Source organism: Rosa rugosa, chromosome 3 (genome assembly GCF_958449725.1).
Source record: "Rosa rugosa chromosome 3, drRosRugo1.1, whole genome shotgun sequence".
In the NCBI taxonomy this organism is placed as follows: domain Eukaryota; kingdom Viridiplantae; phylum Streptophyta; class Magnoliopsida; order Rosales; family Rosaceae; genus Rosa; species Rosa rugosa.
The window spans coordinates 12,813,515-12,841,097 of record NC_084822.1 but is presented as its reverse complement, the minus strand read 5'-3'; the positions used below and the strand labels follow the sequence as shown (position 1 = coordinate 12,841,097).

General features: G+C 39.2%; 3 protein-coding genes and 1 long non-coding RNA gene across 4 annotated transcripts; all 4 read left to right on the top strand.

Annotated features, from left to right (window-relative positions):
* Window positions 1-640: 640 nt before the first annotated feature.
* On the top strand, window positions 641-2,890 carry LOC133739192 (protein JINGUBANG-like). The gene has a single exon (XM_062166930.1). It carries the CDS (start codon window positions 776-778, stop codon window positions 2,324-2,326), a length of 1,551 nt encoding a protein of 516 aa, XP_062022914.1. The 5' UTR covers window positions 641-775; the 3' UTR covers window positions 2,327-2,890.
* Window positions 2,891-15,349: 12,459 nt separating this feature from the next.
* LOC133735516 (uncharacterized) lies at window positions 15,350-17,346 on the top strand. The gene is made up of 5 exons (XR_009859076.1): window positions 15,350-15,602; window positions 15,760-15,834; window positions 16,061-16,162; window positions 16,282-16,948; window positions 17,255-17,346. It is a non-coding gene; the product is annotated as an uncharacterized LOC133735516 (long non-coding RNA).
* Window positions 17,347-23,699: 6,353 nt separating this feature from the next.
* Window positions 23,700-24,863, top strand: LOC133737251 (uncharacterized). Its single transcript, XM_062164851.1, has 2 exons — window positions 23,700-24,435; window positions 24,574-24,863. Exons 1-2 carry the CDS (start codon window positions 23,700-23,702, stop codon window positions 24,861-24,863), a joined length of 1,026 nt encoding a protein of 341 aa, XP_062020835.1.
* Window positions 24,864-24,985: 122 nt separating this feature from the next.
* Window positions 24,986-25,948, top strand: LOC133737250 (uncharacterized). The gene has a single exon (XM_062164850.1). It carries the CDS (start codon window positions 24,986-24,988, stop codon window positions 25,946-25,948), a length of 963 nt encoding a protein of 320 aa, XP_062020834.1.
* The last annotated feature ends 1,635 nt before the right edge of the window (window positions 25,949-27,583 follow it).

Genomic DNA, 27,583 nt, shown 5'->3' with positions numbered 1-27,583 from the left:
ACCAATTAATGTTTTTCAATTATTTCTGCACCTGAAAAAGTCCATAATATCTAAGGACGTCCCACATAGACTTATCTAACTCTTCTCAAAACTGCAATTCTTCAAAGTTAGGAAGAAAACACATCTCTACAAGTGCAATTCAAACAGGAACTAATTCTTACTCTTCCAACAGCCATTACGATTAGGCAAACTCAATCCATACATGTAAACCATTTTGCATATATATGCAGAGACTCGAAAAAAGCATAATTTCCTTATGAAACACAATGAAAACAGCGTCGTGCAACTCTTAGAAACGTAAAATACTTTGACCAACTCATAGGTCAATGGTCATACGTCAAAAACCCTCAATCAAGAAACCACCGAGTATGAAAACAATCCACGTAATCCTCACAAACAAAACCCTCTTCGTCTTACCCAAATATTATTATAATCCTCACATCATAATAATACGTGTGGAGATCAATAGCCGCAAACAAAATTCCAAAAATAGTTTACAGCCATAAATCATCTTTTGCTACACTTTACCGGCTATCCGGGTTTCCCGGTTCGAAACGATCACGCTTCATATTTCCACGCGTCACCAACCCAAACCCACCACTATTCATCTGTCTTCTATTTATATATACTTCATCATTCCTCGATTTTCCAAAAACGTCTTCGACCAATTTTTTTTTTTTTTTCTGTAAACCATCAAATCTTCTCTCAAAACTCCATTCTCGTATTTCTGTCCTTCATTTTGCTCATTCAACACTCAACACCAAATCGTCGTTAGATGAGAAAGGAAAGAGGTGGAACTATGGTGGCGGAACGTACCACATTCCACAGACCAAAATTCGGAGCCCTATTGCAGTCCGACCCGAACATACCATCCCCAAATACACACAATAACAGCGGCAAAGAGCACAGCGTACGTAGCTCAGCCGTGAGCCCCGGTTACTACGACAACAACAACAACAACAACGTGCGCAGCTCAGCCACGAGCCCCGGTTATTACGACAACAACCCCTTCAGCTCCGGCGCCAGTCCCGGGTACTACGACAACACACCTGCGATGTCCGCGAGCCCCGCCACAACTCTCGGGTTCTACGACAACAACAACGTGCAGGGCAGCAGCGTTGGTTCAACTCCATACGCCATGTCGCCGTGGAACCATGAGTCGCCGTACAACAAGTCGCCGTGGATAGCGCCGTCGCCGTTAAACCCGTTGTTGGACGAGAGGTGCTTGCCTGAGAGCGGGCTTGTTGGGTCGTTGGTGCGAGAAGAAGGGCATATATATTCGCTAGCGGTGAGCGGAGACTTGTTGTATACCGGGTCGGATAGTAAGAACATCCGGGTCTGGAAGAACTTGAAGGATTTCACCGGGTTCAAATCCAACAGCGGGTTGGTGAAAACCATTGTGATTTGCGGAGAGAAGATATTCACGGGTCACCAAGATGGAAAAATCCGTGTATGGAAAGTTTCTCAGAAAAAGCCGAGCCTTCACAAACGGATTGGGTCATTGCCGGCGTTGAAAGATTTCATCCGGAGCTCTATGAACCCGAAGAATTACGTGGAGGTCAGACGCCACCGTAACGTGGTGAGGATCAGACACTTTGACGCCGTCTCGTGTATGAGCTTGAACGAAGAACTAGGGCTCTTATATTCCGGTTCATGGGACAAGACGTTCAAGGTTTGGAGAATTGCCGATTCCAAGTGCTTGGAATCTGTATCGGCTCACGATGACGCCGTGAACTCTGTGATCGTCGGTTTTGATTCGTTGGTGTTCACCGGCTCAGCGGACGGGACTGTAAAAGTGTGGAGGAGAGAGCTACAAGGAAAAGGCTCGACGCATTTCTTGGTGCAGACATTGCTGAAGCAAGAGAACGCGGTGACGGCATTGGCGGTGAACCAATCGGCGGCGATCGTTTACTGCGGCTCGTCGGACGGGAACGTCAACTACTGGGAACGTGAGAAGCATCTTTCGCACGGTGGGGTCCTCCGCGGCCACAGGCTCGCCGTGCTCTGCCTTGCCGCAGCCGGAAACTTGGTGTTCAGCGGCTCAGCGGACAAGAACATTTGCGTGTGGAGAAGGGAGGTTGGCCCGGGAGGGTCCCACTCGTGCCTGTCGGTCTTGACGGGCCATTTAGGGCCTGTCAAGTGCCTGACCGTAGAGGAAGACCGCAGCCGCGCCGAGGACAAAACCGACCAGAAATGGATTGTGTACAGTGGGAGCTTGGATAGGTCGGTGAAGGTGTGGCGGGTTTCGGAGCAACCACCGGACTTGAGGAAAATAATGTTGTCGGAGAAGCAAGCTTCTTCTAGGAGTAACTATTCTAACTACTAAAAGGGCGGCAAGGGAGGTTGCGGAGTACGTACATCGAAGATGATGATGCTCTTTGATGAGGCGTGGAGAACACGCGCTGTCGCAGAAGATGATGTCTCTGTCTGTCCGGTGGTCCCTTCAATAACACGCCAAAGAGCTTCAGACGAAGGTGCAGGGCACCGACCGGAGCAGCGTTGAGTGGTGGTCCTGGGAGGAGCCTTCGTATAAAGGCTAAAAGGTACCATGTATATAGTACGAACATGGCAATTCAGGAAGTTTAATTTGGCCTCAAAGGGTGATTGTAGCTTGCATGATGTGCTTGAAAATGATGCACATGCAAATTGGACCACATTCTGGATGCACTTGCCACAAATATGGAACTGGTTTTTGTTTTGATTTTTTTTTTTGGGGTAAAAAAAATGTATTACCCAGAGTTAGTTGGAGTGCGTAAGTTTTGGTATGTATAGTTTCTGTGTGTGGAATTTGGAGTTTGGAGTTTAATTCCAATAGAAAATACATGCAAAGTGGACCACATTTTGGAAGCACTTGCCACAAATATGGAACTGGCCGGTTTTTGTTTTGTTTTTTTTTTTTTTTGGGGTAAAAAAAATGTATTACCTTGAATTAGTTGGAATGTGTAAGTTTTGGTATGTATAGTTTCTGTGTTTGGAATTTGGAGTTTAATTCCAATAAAAAGTTGTATATTCTGATGCTTTTCAAGGGTTGCAAATATTTCATGGATAAAAGTTGATGTTGTGAAACCCTGATAATCAATCTAGTTATGACGTGGGTTGAAACAGAGCAGATAAGGCAAGCTTTGAAATACCAAAGGTATTTTTGTAGACCATTGAAAATAATAGTGAACGGTATTCAATCCCCGGCCCATGTCATTTCACTCTCATAAATCATAATGAAGTTTCTTGATGAGAAAGCAAAGCCCGTCTAGAAGCATCTAGTAATCTATGCATACAAATTTGTAATAAGATCATTTGACTTGAAGATGCCTGGTGCCAAAAGTTAACCAGAGTTGAAAATTAAGTGATTAACCACTAGCTTGTATATCCTTGCAATTATTTGAGCCAAATCTATTCTGCAGAAAGGGTTGGCCGGTTGGAGAAAGTCAAAGATATAATGGTTAGTCTGGAAGCCGGTCAGAAATCTTAAAACTCAAGAGCGCTCATTTGGTGCATAATGCATCGATATATTACTTCAAGACACTATGCAATGATAATCCAGCTCTTCATAGTAGTATAGTAGACTGGTCGATCAATGAAAATTAGCGTTTGTGATACACTAATCTATATAACATGACATACTGCATGGAGGTAAACTACATTTATATATCTTAATTTGAGTTAAGCATATGATATCAATGGTTACACAGAAAAACAAGGATCGATCACTTATGTAGACTAAAGAAGATGGTTCTCACCCTGAAATAATTTCCTTCTAACGTTGTAATAAGAAGCTCAATTAGATGAACCACGTGAAAGGTCATAACCGGGAGATCTTGAAGATACATTTCAATCTTAATTCATTTGCAACCAGACATCTTGGTTAAATAAAGTATGCACCTAACGGACGTAGTATATCTTTTGACATTCAGCTAGCATCTAAGAGATCTCGATCAATTAATTGGAAGAGAATAGATCGACTTTGAAGACATTGGTCAATCTTTATCGTAACTAGATCAACGTCAATTTTTTTTTTTAATCAAATAAGAACTTCATTAATAAAACGAAGATTACAATGAGAATGGGAGATAAAAGCTTCAACCGAAACTTTTCCCACTTTAGACGTCAAAATGGACGTCTATATACTGACGCACTGTTGAAGCCAAACTAAGCCCCGACTCCAAACATACTAAAAAACTTAACTAAAAAATACTAAACTGGCACCAGACATAGTGGCAGAAACAACAAAACGTGTTGGAGCAGACTCAGCCAAGAACACCAACTCCCACCCAGAATCCACCTGGCCAGCAATTGATCGACCAAGCCAACACTCGTCGTTGCTTCGAACCCGATCAAAGAGATTTCTGGACAGTCAGACCTAGGACTAAGAAAATCCAACACCGTCATCCCACCACTACTCCAAAGCGCCATCACTTCCAACCCAACTCCTGACAGGAGAGACCTCCTAGAAAGCCATTAATGCTCGTCTATGCCACAGGCAGACTTTGTGCTGACTCTAAACTAGGTAGGAACGACCCTCAGGAAGGCCAAAGTGATGATTGGTTCTGCCACATCTTGCAGTGCCTTATTACCCACAAAACAAAACAAAAAATAAAGCTAAGCCCTAAAACACTAATAACCGCGGCCCACCAACAAGGGCCCAACAACACAAACCCGACCCACGCCCAATCCACCGCCCAGAATTCCGGTGCTTCGTTAACCCCTAACGCCGCCGCCAATATCACCCCACCATTGCGCCTCACCTGCATTCACCATTGCGCCTCACCCTTGCCACCCTGCCAGAATCGCCGGATCTCTGCCTTCAACACCCCATCCCCGACACAGCATGGGTGAACAACGCCTCGACCAATTAGGCTCTCCCCCAGATCAGATCCAAAAGACCCAACCCAGATCGAGACAGCCCGATCTGAACCTTGCTGCGCCGCCACGACCACATCACCACCACGGTGAACCTGCGACCCCAACCCACTCTGTCGACCATGACTGCGAGAAACCAACCAAATCTGACCTCCGTGACCTTTCTCTTCCTCACCTCACAAACTACCACGATCTCCCCGATCCGAACAAAGATGTTGAATAAGGAAACCCGCCTCACCAGACCCACAAGGGATCGACAAAGGCCCGTCCGACGACGGCGAAAGGCCCGCCGCCGGACAGGGAAGACAACCTCAACTTTTCTCTCAGACCTCTCTTGGGTTTTCTCTAAATAGACTTTTTTAGTGCAACATGCAAATTGGTCAATTTCTTTTGCTTTAATTTGGTCCATTGAAAATAATAGTGAATGGTATTCAATCCCCGGCCCATGTCATTTCACACTCATAATGAAGTTTCTTGATGAGAAAGCCAAGCCCGTCTAGAAAAATTACTAGATGCATGCATATAAGTTTGTAATAAGATCCTTTGACTTGAAGATGCATGGTGCCAAAAGTTAACCAGAGTTGAGAATTAACCACTTTGTATACAATGGCGGATGCAGAATTTTATATAGGAGGGGACGAAAAAACAATTAAAGAAGAACGACCGCCAAACCAATTAATGAAACTAATTAATTTGCTTATATTTTGATTCAATACATTTCCTTGCAAATAATAAGATACTGGTATGTTTCCCAGCACACAAAACATTTGCAATCAATTATCCCATCATAGAAAAACATTGGGAAAATTACTGGTCCCCCCTTTAACTTTTGGTGCGTCGACAGTTCAGTCCCTGTTATTCCAATTTTAACAGATAACTCCCCAAACATTCAAATTTCACACAATTTGATCCAAAATTACCATTTTACCCCTCACTTATTTTTTTTTGTTTTTTCTTCTCTCTCTCTCTTTTATACATATGTATATATATGTGTGTGTGTGTATGTATATATATTTTTTATTCTTCTCTCTCTCTTTATATATATATGTATGTGTGTGTGTGTGTGAGTATATATGTATGTATGTATGTATGTATGTATATGTGTGTGTATATTTTTATTCTTCTCTCTCTCTTTTTATATATATTTATATGTATATATGTGTGTGTGTACATATACATATGCAGATACACACACACACACACACACACACACATATATATATATATATATATATATATATATATATCTAATGTGTTTATGTATTTGGTAAGTCTATATACTATGTTTATGTTTCATATTATAAAAAAAATTCACAACTTTTATATATCTAATGTGTGTGTGTATATCTATATATATATATATATATATATGTATGTATATGTATATGTAGATATATAAATATATGTATAATTTTATACATATGTGTGTGTGTATATATAATGTATATGTGTGTGTGTGTGTGTGTGTGTATATATATATATATATATATATATATATATGTATGTATGTATGTATGTATGTATATGTAGATATATGTATATATGTGTGTGTGTGTGTGAAAAAAGTAAGTGAGGGGTAAAATGGTAATTTTGGATCAAATTGTGTGAAATTTGAATGTTTGGGGAGTTATCTGTTAAAATTGGAATAACAAGGACTGAACTGTTGACACACCAAAAGTTAAAGGGGGGACCAGTAATTTCCCCAAAAACATTTAATACATTTTCTGACAAAACAAGCAATTAAATTGGAAAACATAGTTATACTTCACACTCCTTGCACTTAAAAGAAAGGGAAAAAAATACAAACAGTACCCAACTTATGGCCCACTATTAATTTCTATACCCAAGTTTCCGAAACTATCACAATGGTACCCCAAATATCTTACCCGACTCAATATTCATACCTGTCGTCCATGACGGCGTTAAGTGACATGCCAGGTGGCGTAGTTTTAGGGGTAAATCGGTCATGCCAATTTTAAATACCAACCAGCCCATGCCTTTCTACCCAAAAACAATAAAAAAGTACCCACTAGCCCATGACTTTTTACCTCGCAGACAGCATACTTAACAATTAAAGCAAAGCCAACAGACCACCAAGCGACCAACCATGCCATTTTACCCAAAAACAATAAAAAGTACCCACTAGTCCATGCCTTTTTACCCAAAAACAATTAAAAAATACCCAAAGATGATGATTTCTTCTTTCTTTCGATCAAACAAGACCTAGCCCGGCCTTCAATACATGTTCTTCCCCGATTTCATAAACGCGGCCCCAAGTCAATCGGCCATTCCAGTTCCAGTTTCTTCCCCAGATTCTTTCCCAATTTCTCAGACACAGCAGTCAGCACATTAACTGACTGAAACTCAATTTCATAGTTTCATCCCGAATTGGGATTTCCAGTTCATCTTCATCACTTCCCCAATTCCCAATTTGATTCCTTCGATTCCCAACTCAGGACGTGGCTTTGAATCCTTAGATTCTGTCGAATTCAAGTAGTCATTCTCGATCAGGAACTGGTTACAAGCTATAATTGAAGCTAGGAAACTAGATCGCTTTGCTGTTTTCTTGCTCTGTACAGGAACCGGTTGCAAGCTATAACCGAACCGAAAAATATGGTTCCGGCAAAACAAAACGACCACACCGAACCAGAAAAAACATATCGGTTTTGGTTTCGGTTCCTACAAAAAATGCCAAAAATAGAACTGATTCCAGCCCTACCTGAATCTAAACACACAGATAGAATGGCTAAAAGCCAAACACAAACAGAAAACAAAGTCGTAAGGCTTGGGAGGTGCCGATTCCGACCTCAATTGAGAACACAGAAGGTCCTGATTCCAAAGCTATAGATTCAATGAGGAAGACCATTAAAGATGAGAAAATTGCTTCCATGCTCAACGCAGAAAGAGAGGAGGAGTGAAGTAGGAAGGTCGAGAGGCCTGGTGAAATCACCAGAAGAAAAGAAAAAAAAAATTGAGAGAAGAAAAAAAAATATTAAAAAAAGTCTGAGTGAATGAAGTGACCAAAATATCCCTTAAACTATGGCACCTGACACAAGAATTAACGTCGTCATGGACGGCGTGTATGAATGTTGGGTCGGGTTAGGAATTTCAGGTACCATTGTGATAGTTTCGGAAACTTGGGTATAGAAATTAATAGTGGGCCATAAGTTGGGTACTGTTTGTATTTTTTTCCCTAAAGAAAACTCAATTGCAATCCAATCTTCCAGCATGAAAAACAAAGCAAAGTAACAAACTTAAACAACATTCGGTTCTATAGGTGAACAAAATCTTGTACTAGTGGAAAGAAGAAGAAAACATAAAGGATTACGATCGAATTCATGAACCCAGTTCATAAAATCCTCTAAAATGGAAATATAAGGGAAATAGCTAACTAACATGGACAACAACAACAAGCCTCATTACACGCACTTGGAGTTGAAAAATGAAAACTGAAGACTCAATAGCAGACTAAGATGTAGGTGAATCTTCATTTTTTTTGGAAGACTAGGTGAATCTTCATTGATTCAATGATTTCATTCTATTGAAACAACGTAAATAGCAGAAGTTTCTTGTTCTATTGTGGAGAAGCAGATTCCTTTTTCTTTTCTGTTGAGACTGTTCAGTCTGTTTGTATGTAGTTTGGGGGCCTAACAAGGGTATAGGATTAATATGTGAAATTCAATCAATAAAATTTCACTGAGGGCCACAGCCCCCACTCGTCCCTTCGTGGCCGCGCCGGTTGGAGAAAGTTGAAAGTATAATGGTAAGTTTGGAAGCCGGTCACAAAACTTAAGAGCGCTCATTAATGTATCAATATGTTCTTTTAAGAAAACTCTATGTAGTGATATCTCAGCTCTTTATAATAGTAGACAGCTGGTAGATCGATCAATGAAAATTAATATTTGTGATACACTAATCTATATAACATGACCACACTGCTCAAGGTAACTACATATTATCTTAATTTGAGTTAACTAATTGTATCCTCCTTCGGACCTTCAGTGGTGTCCAATCTGGGGTGGTTGGTGGCGCGATCCGGGTTGGGTCTCTGGATCCACTCTGGGGAGGGGTCTGATCTGAGCAGGTTTGGGCGCGTTCTGGATTGGATTTGTTGTGGGCGTGGTGGCATGAACATGGTATGGTCGTCATGGGTGGCGGATCTGGCAGGGCAAGGTAGTCGGTGGTCAGTCAGAGTAGGGGGTTTGGGCCAAGCTCGGCCTGCTGGTGGCGGCCTGCGGTGTTTGGGTAGGGGCTTTGTTGCTGGGGCTAGATGGAGTTTGGGCCTGAGTCTGTGCTTGGGCTCAGGTCCCAAAATGTGTTATTTTTATGTTATTTGCAGGTTAAAATTAGGATTTGGTTTCTTTTGTTTTGTTTTTCAGCAATAAGTTGCTATCAAGGTTTTGTTTTAAGTTTAGCTGTTGGGTCGGGTGCACTGCAATTTTGGCATAGACAATCTTCTATTCGGTGGTCTAGAGGTCGTTCCTGTTCTGAAGTTAGGTCAGCAGTGGTGGCGAAAATGTCTGGCGGTGGCATACTGGCATAGACAATCATCCTTGGCTTTCTAGTGGGATTGTTCCTGTCTGATCTCGAGTCGGAGGTGATGGCGATTTGGAGCATTTGTGGATTGACGGTGTTGACATTAAGGTGGCCATGGTCTTGGGTTTAATTTAGTCTCAGGTCTGACTGTCCAGCATTTCTTTTTGGTCGGGTTCGAAGTCAAGACTAATGTAGACTTGGTTGATCAAAGGCAGGTCAGGAGGACTCTGGGTGGCGAGTTAGTGTTGACAAAGTTGTGTATCAAGGATTCACTGAGCCTGCGCATCTTGTCATGGCCTTTTAATTGTAGTGCAAGTTAAGTCTGTAGTTAAGTCGGAGTTTTTTTGGCTCCGTTAGTCAGTCATTTTGGAGTTCCAGTGTGAAGTCCAGTGACCATTTCTGTGTATGAGATGATGCCAAAACTCATTGTATCCAGTTCATTATTAATGAAGTTTCTTCTTGATCAAAAAAAAAAATTGTACGCTTTTTCATCAAAATGAAATATGATATCATATCTATGGTTACATAGAAAGACAAGTCAAAATATAACAAGAAACAAGAGACAATTTTGGCTGAATTACTTTTTTTTGATATTTCATTCACCTTACAAGAAGGAATTATATACAAATTACAATTGTGCCTAATAAGACAAGTACTACTCCTAAGGCAAGTAGTAAATCTAATAATACTACATATATTACAGAATATTACAGATCACATAATATTACAGAATATCTACATAAATAAGGTAAGTATGACTCACGCCAACACTCCCCCTCAAGTTGGCGCATACAGATCACGAATGCCCAACTTGCCAAGTGAGTCATGAAATGCCTTGCTCGATACTGCTTTCGTGAGAACATCAGCTAACTGTTCTTCTGAGTGGACAAACGGAAAAGAGATAAGCTTAGCATCAAGCTTCTCTTTAACGAAATGTCTGTCAACCTCAACATGCTTAGTTCTGTCATGTTGAACTGGGTTGTGAGCAATATCCACCGCTGCCTTATTATCACAATACAAATCCATGGCTCGTTTGGGTTTAAATCCCAAATCACGAAGTAAATTTCTCAACCAAAGTAATTCACAAACTCCATGAGCCATACCTCTATACTCTGCTTCAGCACTTGACCTTGCCACAACCTTTTGTTTCTTACTTCTCCAAGTAACAAGATTACCACCTACAAAAGTGAAGTAACCAGAAGTGGATTTTCTATCTGTAACACAACCTGCCCAATCTGCATCTGTATAACCACTAACATCCAGATGATTATGCTTTGAAAACATCAAGCCTTTTCTAGGCGCAGACTTTAAATACCTCAGAATACGGATCACAGCTTCCATATGAGTTTCACTTGGATTATGCATGAATTGACTCACAACACTAACTGCATATGCAATGTCTGGCCGAGTATGTGAGAGATAAATTAATCTGCCAACTAATCTTTGATAGCGAGCTTTCTCTGTAAGAGTTTGATTAGGGTACTCAGCCAGTTTATGATTTTGCTCAATAGGAGTATCAGCAGGTCTACACCCTAGCATTCTTGTCTCTGTCAACAAATCAAGCACATATTTTCTCTGGCACAAGAAAATTCCTGAACTCCCCCTGGCGACCTCAATCCCCAAAAAATATTTAAGAGAACCAAGATCTTTCATCTCAAACTCTGATGCAAGCAGATCTTTTAATCTTTCAACCTCCTCTGAATTATCACCAGTAATTATCATATCATCAACATAAATAATCAAGGCAGTTAATTTACCTTCACTGCGTTTCAGAAACAATGTATGGTCAGAGTTGCTCTGCTTGTACCCAAACCGACACATAGCTTGAGAGAATCTTCCAAACCATGCTCGTGGTGATTGTTTGAGTCCATACAAGGACTTATTTAACTTACACACAAATCTACCTCTTGTGCTTGCCTCATATCCTGGTGGTAGATCCATATAGACTTCTTCAGATAGCTCTCCATGAAGAAAGGCATTCTTTACATCAAACTGTTGCAAAGGCCAATCTAGATTAGCTGCTAGAGACATCAACACTCGAACAGTATTAATCTTTGCTATTGGAGCAAAGGTCTCCTCATAATCCACGCCATATGTTTGAGTATATCCCTTTGCAACAAGTCTTGCCTTATACCTGTTCACTGAACCATCTGCATTGTGTTTGATAGTAAACACCCATCTACATCCAACAACTCTCTTTCCTTGTGGAGGTGGCACCAACTCCCAAGTATTATTCTTCTCCAATGCCTCCATCTCTTCATTCATCGCTTGAGACCATTTAGGATCCTTGAGAGCATCCTGCACTTTACTGGGAACACATACAGAGGATATTTGATTCACAAAAGAAGCATGGGATTTGGATAACCGGTGGGTGGATACAAAGTTAGCTATGGCATACTTAGACTTAACATCTAAACTTGGCTCATATTGACGAGGTGGTTTACCACGGGTGGACCTAGGAGGCAAAACATACACACTATCACAATTATCAGAGTTAGAAGAAACACCACTAACCTCAAGATTGGGACGCTCCTCAGGGATTGGTTGACAAGGGTTATCTGTATCTAAGAGGGGTGGAGGAGCTTGGCCTTCTTGAACTGCTAAATTTTGGACGTCGTGTTCTCTGGCATTCTCAGATGAAGATTGAACAGGGGAGACCACTGATGGAGAGGGAGAGACTGAGTGATTAGGAGCTTCTTCTTGAAGGGTAGACGATTCGACAATTGTATTTTTTGGTTCGGAACTTGCAACGCTCTGTTCGGCAGTTGCATGATGAATGGTAGACGATTCAGTAATTGCCTTTTCTGTTTCTGCAGGAGTGTCATTGGCTTCAATTGGCTGAATTTTAATCCCACAAGACTTCTCTTCCAAAAAAGTGTGTTTCTCCCCCTGAAGTGAAGGATTGATGGGAGAAAAATAACATGCATCCTCATAAAAGGTGACATCCATGGTAACAAAAACTTTCTGTGTAGGAGGATGAAAACACTTGTAGCCCTTCTGATGAACACCATAGCCCACAAATACACACTTTAATGCCCTGGCATCGAGTTTGGACCGTTGATTCTTAGGAACATGGACAAACACAACACATCCAAAGACACGAGCAGGGAGATTAGAAAACGAAGGGACAGACACATGATTTGAAAGGGCAGCATAGGGGGTTTGACCATTGAGAACAGAGGAAGGTAGCCTATTGATGAGATGACAAGCAGTAAGAATTGCATCTCCCCAAAGATACTTAGGCATATGAGCACTAAATAGAAGAGACCGAGCTATGTCAAGAACATGACGATTCTTTCTTTCTGACACCCCATTTTGTTCAGGGGTTTGAGGGCAAGTAGTTTGATGAATAATCCCATGAGAATGAAAGAATTGGTGAAACTGAGAATTGACAAACTCCCCCCCATTATTAGAACGAAAGACTTTAATATTGGCTCCAAATTGATTTTGAACAAGAGCAAAAAATTCTTGGAAAGCATAGAAGACTTCATATTTGTGTTTCAACAAAGCGACCCAAGTAAGACGGGTATAATCATCAATAAACAAAACAAACCAATGTTTGCCAGACAAGGTTGACTCACGGGAAGGTCCCCAGACATCAGAATGAATAAGCTCAAAAGGAAAAGAACTCCTAGTAGTACTCAAAGGATAACTAGTACGATGACTTTTAGCTAAGACACATGACTCACAATGCAACTTAGACTCATCAATGCCCAGAAATAAGGATGGCATAGATTTCTTCATGACACTAAAGGAAGGATGTCCCAATCTCCGATGCCATAGCCATAATTCTTCAACTTGATTAGTAACCCCAGTCGAAATCAAAGCTGCTTGGGCTGCCTTCTCCGGCTTCATTCCGGCAAACATGCAATCCAGATGGAATAGTCGACCCCTCAGATAACCCCTGCCGATTATTTCCCTGGTGAGGAGGTCCTGAAAAATCACATACAAAGGAAAAAATGTTACAGAACACCGAGATTGAGTATTAAGCTGAGGCACAGATATAAGATGATGAGAGAGATCAGGGACATAAAGAACATCATGTAGTGTCAAAGAAGGCCGGGGGTGAGACGAACAGACCCTATTCCTAAAACAGGAAAAGAATCACCATTGGCATTGACAACAGAGGAAATAGAGGGTGGATTGAGAAAAAGAAAGAAACTACGATCATAGGTCATATCACTATGTCAAAAAATGCTTCATACCATACCCCTCAGACGACAGAAGACGTTTTTTCTGTTGTCTGATTTTTTTGAACGTCTTCAGACAACAGATTTAACTATTTATGTCGTCTAAATGGTATCAAAATCAACACCAATTCAACTTTTTCAAGTTTGTTATAATTTAGAGAATTCAGATGAGTAAAGGGAAAAGTTTATCGGGACCAATTTTTTTTTTGGTTGAACGTACTAAAACTTAATGTGAACTATTTGCAAAAAAAAAAAAAAAAAAAAAAAAAAACAGCAGATGCCTAGCCTATATCCGAGTTTTCTCAACACTTAGTCAAAAAAACATAAAGTTTCTTTCTCAACCCTAACCACACGACAGCCGACCTCCTCTTCATCACCCTCATCCTCCGCCTCCGCTCCCATCCTCCTTCTCCGGCTCTGACGCCGGAGCTCCGCGGAACTCCACACTCCCGATCCAGCTTCTCTCTCTCCTTGGAACTTCCAACCCGTCTCGGCGTGAGGCATCTCTGCCTCTCCGGTCTTTCAAGCCCCACCCAGCCCCCACCGCCGAGTTCCTTGCCCAGCAACCTGCAACTAGCAAACCCGTCTCCCGGTCTCCGATCTCCGATCTCCACCTCCAGCCCTCCAGACTCCGGCCGACTGCATAGCCTGATAGCCAGAGTCTTCTTCTTCAGAGTTCAGACTACTGATTCTTCAGATTGAGTTCTAGTCTTCTGCTTCTTCAGTTCTTCCTCTCTTAACTATGTAAGTATCATGTTGGGTTGCAATTTCAGATTACCAAATTGCTGGTTATTGATTTAATGATTTCAAATCAGGTGAATAAATTGCTGGGTTGCCGGCAGTGTGTGGGTTGACGAATTTCCTGGGTGAGTTACTGAGTTTGATGAAATTGCTGGGTGAATTGGGTATCAAGCAGTTGAGTAAAAGATTGGAGCTTTTGGTTCTTTGACGTTTTTGGGGAGGTGGGTTTGAATTGGTTTTTGTTGTTTGGATCAGTGAGAGGTTTCTGTAATCATTTGAACTTTGAAGACGTCTTGAAGATTTCTTCTAGTGTAATAATGAATCGAGGTTCAAAATTGATCGTATTGAGTGAATGGTTTTGTATTAGTTTTGGAGAAAGGATGGAGCAAAGCTGGGTTGGTGCTTGTTTGGGGAAAACAATCATGGGTTGGTGCTTTTTCTGCAATTTTTCTTTTGTTTTGAAATGTTAGGGCTTTTACTGCAAAGAAATGTTAGGGTTATTATGAATTACTTTTTACAAGCTTGATTTGTAGATATCATTGTGTGGCTGTGAATTTGTACTATTAAGTTGTTGCATTTCTCTGTCAGCATTTACTCACTGCAAACGCAAACTTAATCATTAGAACTGTGGCAATTGCATAAATTGCATTGCCCGTACAATTTGTTCGAGCTATAGACCTTCAAAATTCAGCTGCACCCCAAAAAGCTTGGTAGTCTGTTAACTTTGATATCTCCTGAGATTCTTTGAGTAGGTGTTGTATATTTTAGAACATCATCCAGATGGATTTGTAGAGGTTAGGTATTGATATCTCTCCTTGCAATTCTCTGTTTTACCCCCATTGCCCAGACAGTCAAACCTCTGCTTGTGTCCTCATGTCTGTAAGTATGTGGATCACAAAGAAATATTGCTCATCCTTATTGCAACTTGCAAGATCTGCTGTCACGGTTCTTGATTAAAGCGTCTCTCGATTCTCACTAGATTCTGGTGTTCGTTGCAGTGGTGACACGTTCTCGGCGGTGTCCGTGGTGTACTTCAATCAGTCGTTGAAGCCAAAGAAGATGAATCAAAGAGAGGTTAGCGGTGAAGTTCCGGTCGAAGATCAGAGTATTGATTTGTTGCTTTGAAGGATGAGATTAGAGATCTATTGAAGTTATCATCTCTGTTATAAAGTACCTTTAATTGTTTGTTGAAATCTATTGGTAGTTTGTTATAAACTCATCCCCAAATTTCAGTTACGTGATTTGAAGGAAGCGAAAGAAGAGGTTGCTAAGTACAAGGTGAGGATACTCGATTGCTTTTTTTCCCCCTTAATGTTTTTTATTTTATTTTATTTTATTTTATTTATATAATTTGTTTGATATGTTCAGTGTGTATTGACCTTGGATTGTGTTACGATTATGGATATGAATCTTGTTTTGGTTTTGTGGTTTGCAGATTGATGAGAATGTTCAGAAGGAAACCATAAACCACAAATCCTTGAGGCATCCAAATATTGTCAGGTTCAAAGAGGTAATCAGCTAGTATTGAGTTAATTGTGTGCGTACAGGCACTTTGGAGTATGTATGGTGTGTTTGAGTGTTCCAGCTTGTTATTGTGGTGTTTTAACAACCATATTACACTAATCTTATGTAAAGATAACTCCAAGATGATAATTATCAAACTCAAAGTGAGCACCAAGGAGCTAATATAAGGCAGTCTTGAGATGAATGCTTGAAGTATACTTGTTTTGCTGCAGGTCTTGTTGACTCCAAGTCATTTAGCTATTGTCATGGAATATGCAGCTGGTGGTGAGCTATTTGAGAGGATATATAGTGCTGGTAGATCTAGTGAAGCTGAGGTTAGTTCCTCAGTTTACATGTTAGATAGAATCATTACGTTTTTCTGCATATAGGAATTAGTTATTTAGAAGTTGTTGATTCATAAGTATCTGTTGACTGCAATTCCTCCACACAGCAGGTGTTGATTTTTCTTCCAGCAGCTGATATGTGGAGTCAGCTACTGTCAGTCCATGGTAAATTATATTTGATGCAGATACATTATGAAATGGTTTCCTTGTTTAAAATAATATTGCTTCTTTTCTCACGTTAACCTCTTATACATTACAATTACTTTATAGTCTGTTGCTCTCTTACTTAATGTTAAAAAATTAGACACTTTGAGGCTGTGGTTATATCTAAGTGGGGATTTTGAGTTCAGGTATGTAATGCTGCCTATTTGGATATTGTTTATTTAGCACAAGATAAATCAGTACTGACTGCTGCATTCCATTGGTATGCAACAGATCTCCCATTTTCCTTTCTAGGAGCAAATGATTATATATGGTTTACATGCTCTATCCAAATTTTTAGGCTTTCAAATTTGCTGGACTCGGTTTTTCTGTAGGCGTCATTTATTAGAATTTCTTAAATTACTTGTGTAAAATTAATTAGTTGTAAACGTGACTAGTGATTGAAATCTCATTTATAAGGCTAGGCCTCATCCAAATGAATGTTCTGGAAGTGATCTTGATGGAGATATTTACTTTGTTTGTTGGGACCCCGAGTTGATTCCTTGCAATCAAATCCAACCTATGGATTATACCCCAGCACCAACTATAGAGATGGATCATGATGTCACAATTGAGGTATTACTTTGACTAATCATATGTTGTGTTAAACTGGGAATTTCTTCAACTATAAGTTGGATTTTTATTTTTATTTTTATTTTTTATTATTTGGTCTTCCAATTAAGATATTTAAGTGCCAATGATTACTCGTCTTTCCCTCCCTCCCTTCCTCCCCTTTTCTGGAGTGCCAGTATATACTAAAATAGTGCTATATGGAATTTTCCCAGTTGCTTTTGACCATTAAATTTAAGAGTCTTACCTTTTGCTTTCGCTCTTTATTCTTGATTATATATATCAGAATTGATAGTAGAAAGTCTTTGACAGCAAACATGTTCCATAAGCAAGGGGGAGATCAATTGGAGCAAGCTGCTGAGGCCCATGATACTGCAAAAGCCACCTAATAAGCTTGAGGTAGGTGTTTGGACCCAAAATGAACATTTTGGCCTGACAAGGCACGTCTTGGAGAAATTGAGCCAATATCAGTGGCTCAAGCTATATATTTTCGACAAGCTCGAAATATATATTTAGAGGCTAAATAAAGCCTACTATGGAAGTATGACAAGTCAACTTTAGCATATTTTCCTACTTCGGCTAGGAAAAACCGAGCTAGACAAGGAAGGAGGGGTGGCAGACTAACTAAATGAAATCGAAATGTGCTTAAACTTTCCAGATCCATTCTAGACAGCCCAAGGACCATTTCTTATGAAGAGTGCAAGAGCTTTTTTTGAGTGGAAGGCCTTCAAACAATCAGCCCAATTTTCTACAGAAGCAAAACTGGAAAACTGGACCTGTAAGAGGTCCAGCAGCATTTTCGGCCCAACCACATGGAATAAAAATCTGAAAATTTGTCAGGATGATCTACACTCATAGTGGAACATTTCATATGAAGAAGTCGAAGGCATATAATGAAGTCTTGTTGGAGAAATAAAGGGGCAGAAACTGACCTAAAACCAGCTCAATATTCACATGTTCATGTTTCCTACCCACATGAAGAAAGCTAGATGCTTTTCTCTTTTTCCTTGGATATATTTTTCTTCTACAATCTCTTTAATAGATCATCACCACTTCCATGTTGCTGCACCTTCATGCTTTGCTTTCATTTCATCTTTTCTCTATCTTTTCCATATTTTACAAGTGAACTTAGATCTACTTTCATTATTTTTCTTCCACTCATCATTTCACTCTTCTTTTTCTTCCCTATATAAACACCTTCTCCTCTCATTCTAATACACACATTCACATTCAACAACAACATCTCTAAGATGATCTAAGTTCTCTCTAGAGCAAACCTCTCTAAGAGCAACTCCTCTCCTTCTCTTTCTCTTACCGGTGATCTCACTCCTAGTCCTAGTCTTCTCAGAAGCCGACTTTCAGTGCCACCAAACCCTCTGTCAACGTGCTTCGGTCCTAGTCTCCTCGGGAGCCGACGGTAGTGCAGCGACCACAACGGTTACAGAACCAGCCAAGCAAGGGTAACGCCCTAGCAACCCAGCCAAGCTAAAGTCACGCTTTAGCAAGATCTCAATACTTCCCGGTGATTTCGCTCTGCTCAATCTGCAATATTGAGTATCGATTGTGTTAACAAGAAGAAACTTCAGCAAAGTCCTCACCACGAGGCAGAAAGAATCCCGCGACGAGGTTGGTGCTCTCCTCGTCTACAATCGCTTGATAGAAGTCAGGTCAAGGGACACCCCCGACGACCGCACCCGAACGGTGCTGGCACGCCCGCGCAAGAAAAGAGACTGTTGACCAGCTGCAACAAAATTGGAGCCAAACAGTAGGGGAAAAAATGTTTTTAAGCTATTGGGATTATGTTTCTCTTAAAGAAAATTCATTTGGTGATTTTGTTAAACTCGGTACTTTCATTGTTTGAATGCATTGATCACTTGGTATTGCACAATTTCTCTTTTTCGATATTGAGTGAAAAAAAGAGGCTACTTTATATTGTGATTTATGCTTGCAGTGCCCAATTTACTTCTTTGTTAATCGGATGCAATTGCATGCTCTGTTTCCATACTCCAAAGTTGCATCAAAGTACCCTTCAAGGTTTCTCACAAAGTAATTTTTACCAAAATAAACCAACTTTTAAATTTAAAACTTCATATTGAGATTAAAAACAGCTTTGCTGAATTTCTGAGGAAGCTACTGATCTGTTAACTTCGAGCTCTGTGTAACCCTACTTACTGATCTTCGAGCTCTGTGAAAGAAATTGTGGAGGACAAGAACTTGGAGTTTGCTACCAAGGTAAGAATGATCAACTGCATATAGGCATATTTCAGTTACTGAAAGTTACTGAACCTTATTATGTCCAGTAAATTTGAGAAGCAAATGCAGCAAGTCCAGTATAGGCATAATAAGGTTGATTTACTGGACTTGCTGCAAGTAACTTTGAGAAGCAAATGCAACATAATAAGGTACTGGACTTGCTGCAAGTAACTTTGAGAAGCATATGCAACATAATAAGGTACTGAACTTGCTGCAAGTAACTTTGAGAAGCATATGCAACATGATAAGGTTCATATTATAGGCATATTTCAGGTTTGCTACCAAGTTATAATGGACTTGCTGCATTTGCACCATAATAACTTGCTGCATTTGCTTGTTTCAGTGGGAAAGGAAATCAAATCTTGCTTACACACAGAAGGATATTGATGTGGTTCGAGCTGAATGGGCAAATCATGTTATGAAGTTCTAACTTTGGTTCTGTTTAAGGTAGATGAGTAGCACCAGGAACTGCTTTTGTGCATTTATATATAACTGATGGAAAGTGTTGATGAACCTAAATTATGCATGCAGTTGCTTTGCCTAGCTACTCTTTCTTTACCTTATAGGTTTTTGACTTGGTGCAATATTAGGTAAATGATCGAGATCGATGATTTGAGTTTTTGGTTCTCTTGATCATTATGTAACTGTTGGCTAGGTTTAGAGTTGGAACTATGGATTGTATTTTGGATGATGTTGATGCAATTAATGAAACGTAGCCATCATTTTCAATGCAGATTTTAGTCCAATTTTATGGTTTTGATGATTGTAAATGACTGATGTTGAAATGGTTGAAAGGCAATAGATATATGCGGGTTTATGTTGTATCAAGAAAATAGAAACAACAGAAACAAATGATCATCTGTTGTTTCTATCAAGTTCAAACAACAGAAAAGTAGAGTTCAAAGAGCTCTCAGACAACAGAAGTAGGTGATTGATATGTTGTTTCTATCACGTTCAAACAACAGAAAAGTAGAGTTCAAATAGCTCTCAGACAACAGAAGTAGGTGTTGATATATTGTTTCTATCACGTTCAAACAACAGAAAAGTAGAGTTCAAATAGCTTTTAGACAACAGAAGTAAGTGTTGATATGTTGTTTCTACCAACTTCAAACAACAGAACATAACTAAAACAATGGTTGAAAGTGCAAACAAACAACAGAAAAATGAGATTGAATACTACTTCAGACAACAGAAATTTGAGTAAGACTATACTCTACGTGACATTCAAACAACATAAAAAAACTAAAACTGTAGTTGGAAACCAAATCTAACCACAAGAATCAAAATTATCTGTAGTCCAAACAAATCTCAAACAACATAACTCATGGTATAAATGTTGTTGCATACGAAATCAGTCAACATATAACTGTCATTGTTCTTCAAATCAGACGACAGAAGCATCAACTAAGCTTAATATTGGTTCAATCAAACGACAGAAACAACAAAAACTCCGTCATCTTACATTAACTACATCGACAGTTATTTTTTGAATCCGTTGATGAAGTGAATTTCCAACAACATTAATATGTAGTGGTATGGTGTTTCAGACGACAGATAGACTCCGATTCTTCAATATTAGGTACTTCAGACGACAGAACTTAAACTGAATCTGTCGTCTGAGTAGCTTATAAACGACGGAGAATATCTGTCGTCTGAATGGCTTAGAGACGGCAGCCACTTAGACAACAGATTTTTACTTCATCAGACGACAGATATGGTCTGTCGTCTGAAGCATTTTTTGGCATAGTGTATGGTCAGATGCTCCAGAATCAATTATCCAAGTATTGCCACCAGTAAAGCCAGAAATTTTTAAAGCAACTCCAATCTTACCATTACCATCGCAACTTACGGATGCGGTATCCTTACCAGCCAAGTTGGTGTGATCTGATTTTGTCACCGCATAGTAATCTTGGTCTTGAACAAGACGACCAGCAGCCTTTCCCTTAGGTTTGTTGTCCTGAGGTCGTGGCCTATCACAGTAGCCTGCTGGAAAACCAACCAACCTGTAACAGTTTGCTTTGATGTGGCCTGGATTCTTGCAGTAGTTACAAGTCAGACTTGAGGAGAACACGGGGGAAGAAGGAGCTTTCACCATGGTGAATATGCAGCGGAAGGAAAAAACAACAAAGTACTTGAAAATATAAGAAGGCAACGGTGATGAAAGGATCAAAGGACAACGAACAAATCCAAGCACAAAGAACAAGAGTCAAGGATCAAAGGACAATGAGTCAGAGTCCAGGATCGGATCTCTGCTCTGATACCAAGTCAAAATATAACAAGAAACAAGAGACAATTTTGGTTGAATTACTTTTTTTTGATATTTCATTCACCTTACAAGAAGGAATTATATACAAATTACAATTGTGCCTAATAAGACAAGTACTACTCCTAAGGCAAGTAGTAAATCTAATAATACTACATATATTACAGAATATTACAGATCACATAATATTACAGAAAATCTACATAAATAAGGTAAGTATGACTCACGCCAACAAGACAAAGATCACTTATGTAGACTAAAAGAAGATAGTTCTCACTTCTCACCTTGAAATAATTTCCTTCTAACGTGGTAATAAGAAGCTCAATTAGATGAACCACATGAAAGGTCATAACGGGAAGATCTTGAAGATAGATTTCAATCTTATTTAATTTGCAACCGGACATCTTGGTCGAAAGAAAGTAGTGCAGTAGTAGATCTTTTGACATTCAGCTAGCATCTGAGAGATCTCGATCAATTGGAAGAGAATAGATCGATCGACTTCGAAGACATTGGTCAATCTTTATTGTAACTCACGTCAATTATTGAAGTACCATTTTTCTTATCGCTACATGCACAAAATATCTTTAAGTTTTGCTCCAGAACTTGGAAGTACTGTGCATGCATTTTTGTGTTAATTTCTTGTTTTGCAATTTTGAATCTAATCATATATATCTAACTCGTATACATTGGCAGATCTAGATTAAAATATTGAGTGGGCTATTATATGTAATATTTATTTTGCAGGAATATTTCGATGTTTGAGTATTTGAGAAATTGAGAAAATAAGGGAATTGAGGATTTGAGGTAGAAAATATTGAGGGAGGAATTGAAGGTTACAGAGAGGACTGGACGAAGAAAAATATTAGGAGAAAGACTCCATGGGTAGGCTTTTACTTGAATTTTGGGTTGGGCTTCAACCTCTTTAGGTGTAGATCTGTCACTCCGAATATGTGGATCCGTTTTGTCAAATTCCAATCTCCTTGAGCAAATTTTATATTAGTGAACACCAATCATGGTCTTTAAGGATGTTCTCCTATTTGCAGCACTAGCTGCGGATGAGATAACATTAGGTTTGCTGCATGTTGATGCTTTTTTTTGTGTTATTTTGAACGCTAATTCCACCATTCTGCTCTTTGTCGTTGTCAGGAGCACCCCTTTGAGATGGCATTGCATTTTCACTAGTGTTTTATGTTGGGGAAATCCAAGTCATGAATGTTGCAATAGACAATCTTTCCAATGTCGTAAATATGGGCTTCTCTCCTTTTCATGTAGGTGCTTTTCGTTTGTCTGTCCGCCGCTATGGCCTATGGGTCGTAGTCTCCTCGAATTGTAGGCGGTTTTAAGAAATGGTGTTTTTATTGCCATTGTTGTGGTTGTTGTGGGGATCTATGTGGAATCCAAAGGGATATTGTGGTGATTGGTGGTCTTTTAAGTTGCTTTGAAGATTTTGTGTTTTCATGGTGATATTGTGGCCGTTTTTGGTGGCGTGGAAGTTGTTTTGTTTATTTACCCTTTTATGGTTGGTCTTTGTTCGTTGAGATTTGTGACTATCAGACTGATAGTCTTGGTCTTCTAGTTGGTGAATTTGTCCAATAGTCACTCTAAATCAGATTCAGAATTCTAGAAGAAGTTTATAGTTGAGTTTGTGCGGAACTCACTACTTGATTCAAATTCTGAAAGTTGGTTTGGAACGTAAGATCTTTTTTTATTTGACTTATAAACTTGGATTTCGCATCTTTGATTTATTATTCTAGATTTTTGTCGTGTCATATGTGAACTGAGAATCACATTTTTATAATAAAGAGAAATCATATCTTTAGGTGGAGAAATTACTTCTTTCCTAAAAAGGTCATTAGTTTGGTTAATCTAGGATTGTTTAGTTGTGGGAGTCATCAAAACTGCTAGATTTTAACTTGTATTGTATCCGACCGTGTTGCTTGTGATTATCTATACTAGCATGTGCCCACACTCTATGTGTGTGGGTGTTTTTTTTTTTTTTTTTTGGGTAAGGAAGTGGGTAGTTTCTTAATCAAAGCAGTTTTCTACAACAATAACTACTATTTATTTTATTTTATTTTATTTTAAGGAATTTAATTTATTTTTATTTTTTAAATTGACATTATTGTCCTTGTTGGTTATTTCAATTTCTATAGTTTTTTTAATATTAAAGGGTTATATTCGTCAAATTTTTCAATTTTGGAGAAGATAATGGGATTCAGTAGCATTTGGGTACAGTGAATCATGAGGTGCATTAGCACGGTGACTTATTCTTTTATTGTCAATGGTGAGCCAAGAGGTCGGATTGTCCCTTCATGTGGGTTGAGACAAGGTGATTCTATTTCCCCATACTTGTTTCTTCTTTGTGCAGAAGTGTTGTCACGTTGTATTTTATTGGCTGAACAAAGGGACTTGTTGCATGGCGTTGAGATATGTGTGGGTGCTCCTAGTATTAGTCATCTTTTCTTTGCGGATGATTCTTTCATTTTTTTCAAGGCAGAGAGAGGTGAATGTGTGGCTTTGAAGAACATTTTGCATGAGTATGAATGTGCCTCAGGTCAACAGGTTAATTATCAGAAAATTTGTATTTCCTTTAGCAAAAATGTTGATAGGGCTTTACAAGATGAACTTGCTGATACTTTGGGGGTTGTAAGAGTGGAGAAACATGACAAATATCTTGGGTTGCCGATGGAATTAAGCTATTCTAAGGAAGCAGCTTTCAGTTATCTAAATGAGAAAATCCGGAATCGTACACAAGGTTGGAGGGAGAAAACTCTGAGTGTGGCTGGTAAGGAAATTTTAATTAAAGCGGTGGCACAAGCGATTCCTTCGTATGTGATGAATTGTTTTGAGCTTCCGAAGCATTTGTGTGAGGAGATGCACCGTTTGATGGCCCGATTTTGGTGGGGAGGGGATGATTCGGTGAGAAAGATTCATTGGGTTTCATGGAAAAAACTTTGTTCTTCGAAGAATGAAGGCGGTATGGGCTTTAGAAATATGCATCACTTTAATTTGGCTCTTTTGGCCAAGTAAGGATGGCGATTGATTCAACAACCGGATTCTATTGTGGCTAGACTCCTTAAAGCTAAATACTATCCTCATTGTTCTTTTTTGGAAGCGGAGGTGAAAGGGGGGGATTCTTATACTTGGAGGAGTATTATCTCTGGTAGAGAAGTTTTGAAGAAGGGCTTGAGGTTTCAAGTAGGAGATGGCCGGAGTATTTCGGTTTGGCTAGATCCGTGGGTGCCCTTACCTTTTGCATTAAAACCGTATTCTCCTTTGATGGAAGGGACAAAGGATTTTACGGTAGCTGATCTTATAGATGAGGGTGGCCGAGAGTGGGTAATGGAGCTCCTAGAAGAACTTTCACAGGTCATGAAGTTGATACTATTGCGGTCATTCCCTTAAGTCTTCTGAATTCGGAGGATCGGTTGGTGTGGCATTACGCTCGGAAAGGTATTTATAGTGTGAAGAGTGGTTACTACATTTTTAATAAGGTGCAAACGGTGAGGGACTGTGCCTCTGGGTCGATGGTGGAGGGTGGTGTTTGGAGGCATTACTGGCATATGTTGTGGAGTGCTTCTGCTTCTGCTCCCCCAAAAGTTAAGTTATTCATGTGGAAGTTGCTTAAGGGAATCTTGCCAACTAAATGCAATCTAGTACAAAAGAAGGTTTCTCTCCCTGATGTGAAGTGCACGTTCTGCATGGCTGCATGTGAATCAGGTACACATTTATTTAAAGATTGCCCAGCCTTACTTTGCTTTTGGTTGTATGGGCCTTTGCAATTAAACCTCATTGAGCACCCAGCCAAGACTCTCTCTTCATGGATGTTGGATATGCTGGACAACTTGTCCGTAGATCAGCATGATTTTTTCTTTGTGGGTCTGTGGGCTGTCTGGTTCGAAAGAAATAAGATGGTTTGGAAGAATGATGCCTTCCAACCGATGATGCTGATTGAGTGGGCTGTGAGTCACCTTGCTGAGTTCCAAAAGTACCATCCAAAGGCTGTGGGGAAGAAGAAGAGGGCACCCATGAAATGGCAGTGTCCTCCTAGTGGGAGATTGAAGATAAATGTGGACAGAGCGTTTAGAGCAGATGTGGGATGTGGAGGCATTGGTGTAGTAGTCAGGGATGATGTTGGCATGGGTATTGCTGCTTTGGCTAGGCCTTTTCTACATGCACACACATTCCTCAATATGGAAGTTGAGGCGTGTAGAGCTGGTTTACTTCTTGGTATTCACCAGGGTTGGTCTGAAATTGAGATTGAAAGCGACTCTGCCATTTTAGTTGCTGCACTTAATATCGGAGAGAAGAATTTCTCGGAGGTTAGTCGGATTCTAGATGATTGTAAGGATTATATGTCTTCTTTTCAATCTGTTAGGATTCGTCATATCTATTGTGAAGCTAATGGTGTTGCAGATAAGCTTGCTCACCTAGCTAGTTTGTTTTATATTGATGATGTGTGGTTAGAGGAGACTCCTGCTATTATTTAGGATGTTCTCTATGAGGATTATTGTAATAGTACTCATGTAGCTCGGGGTTCAGGTTATATGTCCCCCCCCCCCCGATGCAAGTTTTTAATTCAATAAATGGAACAGGGCGTGGGGCTGAGCCTTCCAGCCAAACCCCTTTAAAAAAAAAATAATAATAGTATAGATTTTAACAATTTTTTTGTTGTTGTTGTTTCGCAATCAAGAAAATAAAAGCCAATTACTTCCCTAATTGCTTTACTTATTAGAAACGTCAGTAAACAACTGATAATATTACAATCGAGAATGTACAACAACCAATCTGTGAGTCAAACTCAGAATCTTCTACTTATAAAATAAGCACTACTACCATTAGATCAAATAGTATTGGGTAATTGCATTCCCTATTTAGTCATCTTGTTTTCTAAGAGAGAGATATTAAGGGTAATGTTTTTATGAACAAAATAACAATGAATAGTTTCTAACAGAACCCCTCCCAATTGATTCAAATAGTACATAATATTGAGGAGACAATTTGACCAAACAATTACATTGTTAAGACCATGCCTTAAATTTGCAAGGGAAACTTCTAGTCTTCTACAAAGTTTTCTTCCTGACATGATCAAAAATGATCTCAACAAGCATCTTGATACACCAAGAAGTTGCGCATATATATATATATATATATTTTTTTTTTTTTTGAGAAATATGTCAACTTATTTATAGATTAGCAAAATTATACATAACAACTCAACTCAGTAGGGTTGTCAAAAAGAACAGTCACCTAAGCAAGTTAACCTCTTTAACTAAACAACGAAGCGCATCCAAAATTACCATTGATGAAAAACTCAAAGTGCATAGATACTGTGAGTATTCTTGGAGACATAAACTCACGCTAGAGTTGAGTTAGGTGCCATCACAAGTAGTAGAGTAGCACCTTCTTCAACCTCCTCCCCCATTGAGGTCTCCAAAACCTCATCTTCAACCATTTCAACCTCCTCAGCCCCCCACTGAAGTACACAAATATCAAATTTAATAGAACTATCAAAATTTAATCTAATAATACATCATCAAGTGGGTTTGAATTAACATATATGATAGTTCTAATGCCTAATAGTAGAGCATTTACAAGCTTAACAACTAATTAATATAAGGGTATGGCTATTGCCACCCTACTTGCTCATTACATCCTACATTTTAACTTCAATTATGAAATTTACTTATCTAACCAATTTCTCTTTCCAGAAATATCCTTATATGAATATTCAATTAAAAATAATTTTTTTTACAAAAATCTCTCATTTAATTTTTTACCTGTAAAAAAAAAAAAAAAATTATTAAAGTTTCCTAATAAAATCATAATCTGATTTATTTCTATTTTTTAATTTTTTTCGGTGTTCCCAAGATTTTGATGAAGTCAACACTAATGGTTTTGTGAATTGAATAACGAATTAACGATGAGGAGGAAAAAAAATAGTAATAAATTCAAATTTGGGCGAAGAAGATGAAGATATTATTATTATTATTATTATTTTTTTTGCAATAGATGAAGATTAACGTCATCCAATAAGAAATTAAGTAGTCTTTGTATTTAATTAATTAGTTATATATTTAGTTTTTCTTACATATTTGGATTTTAGAAAATCAATGTACTTATTA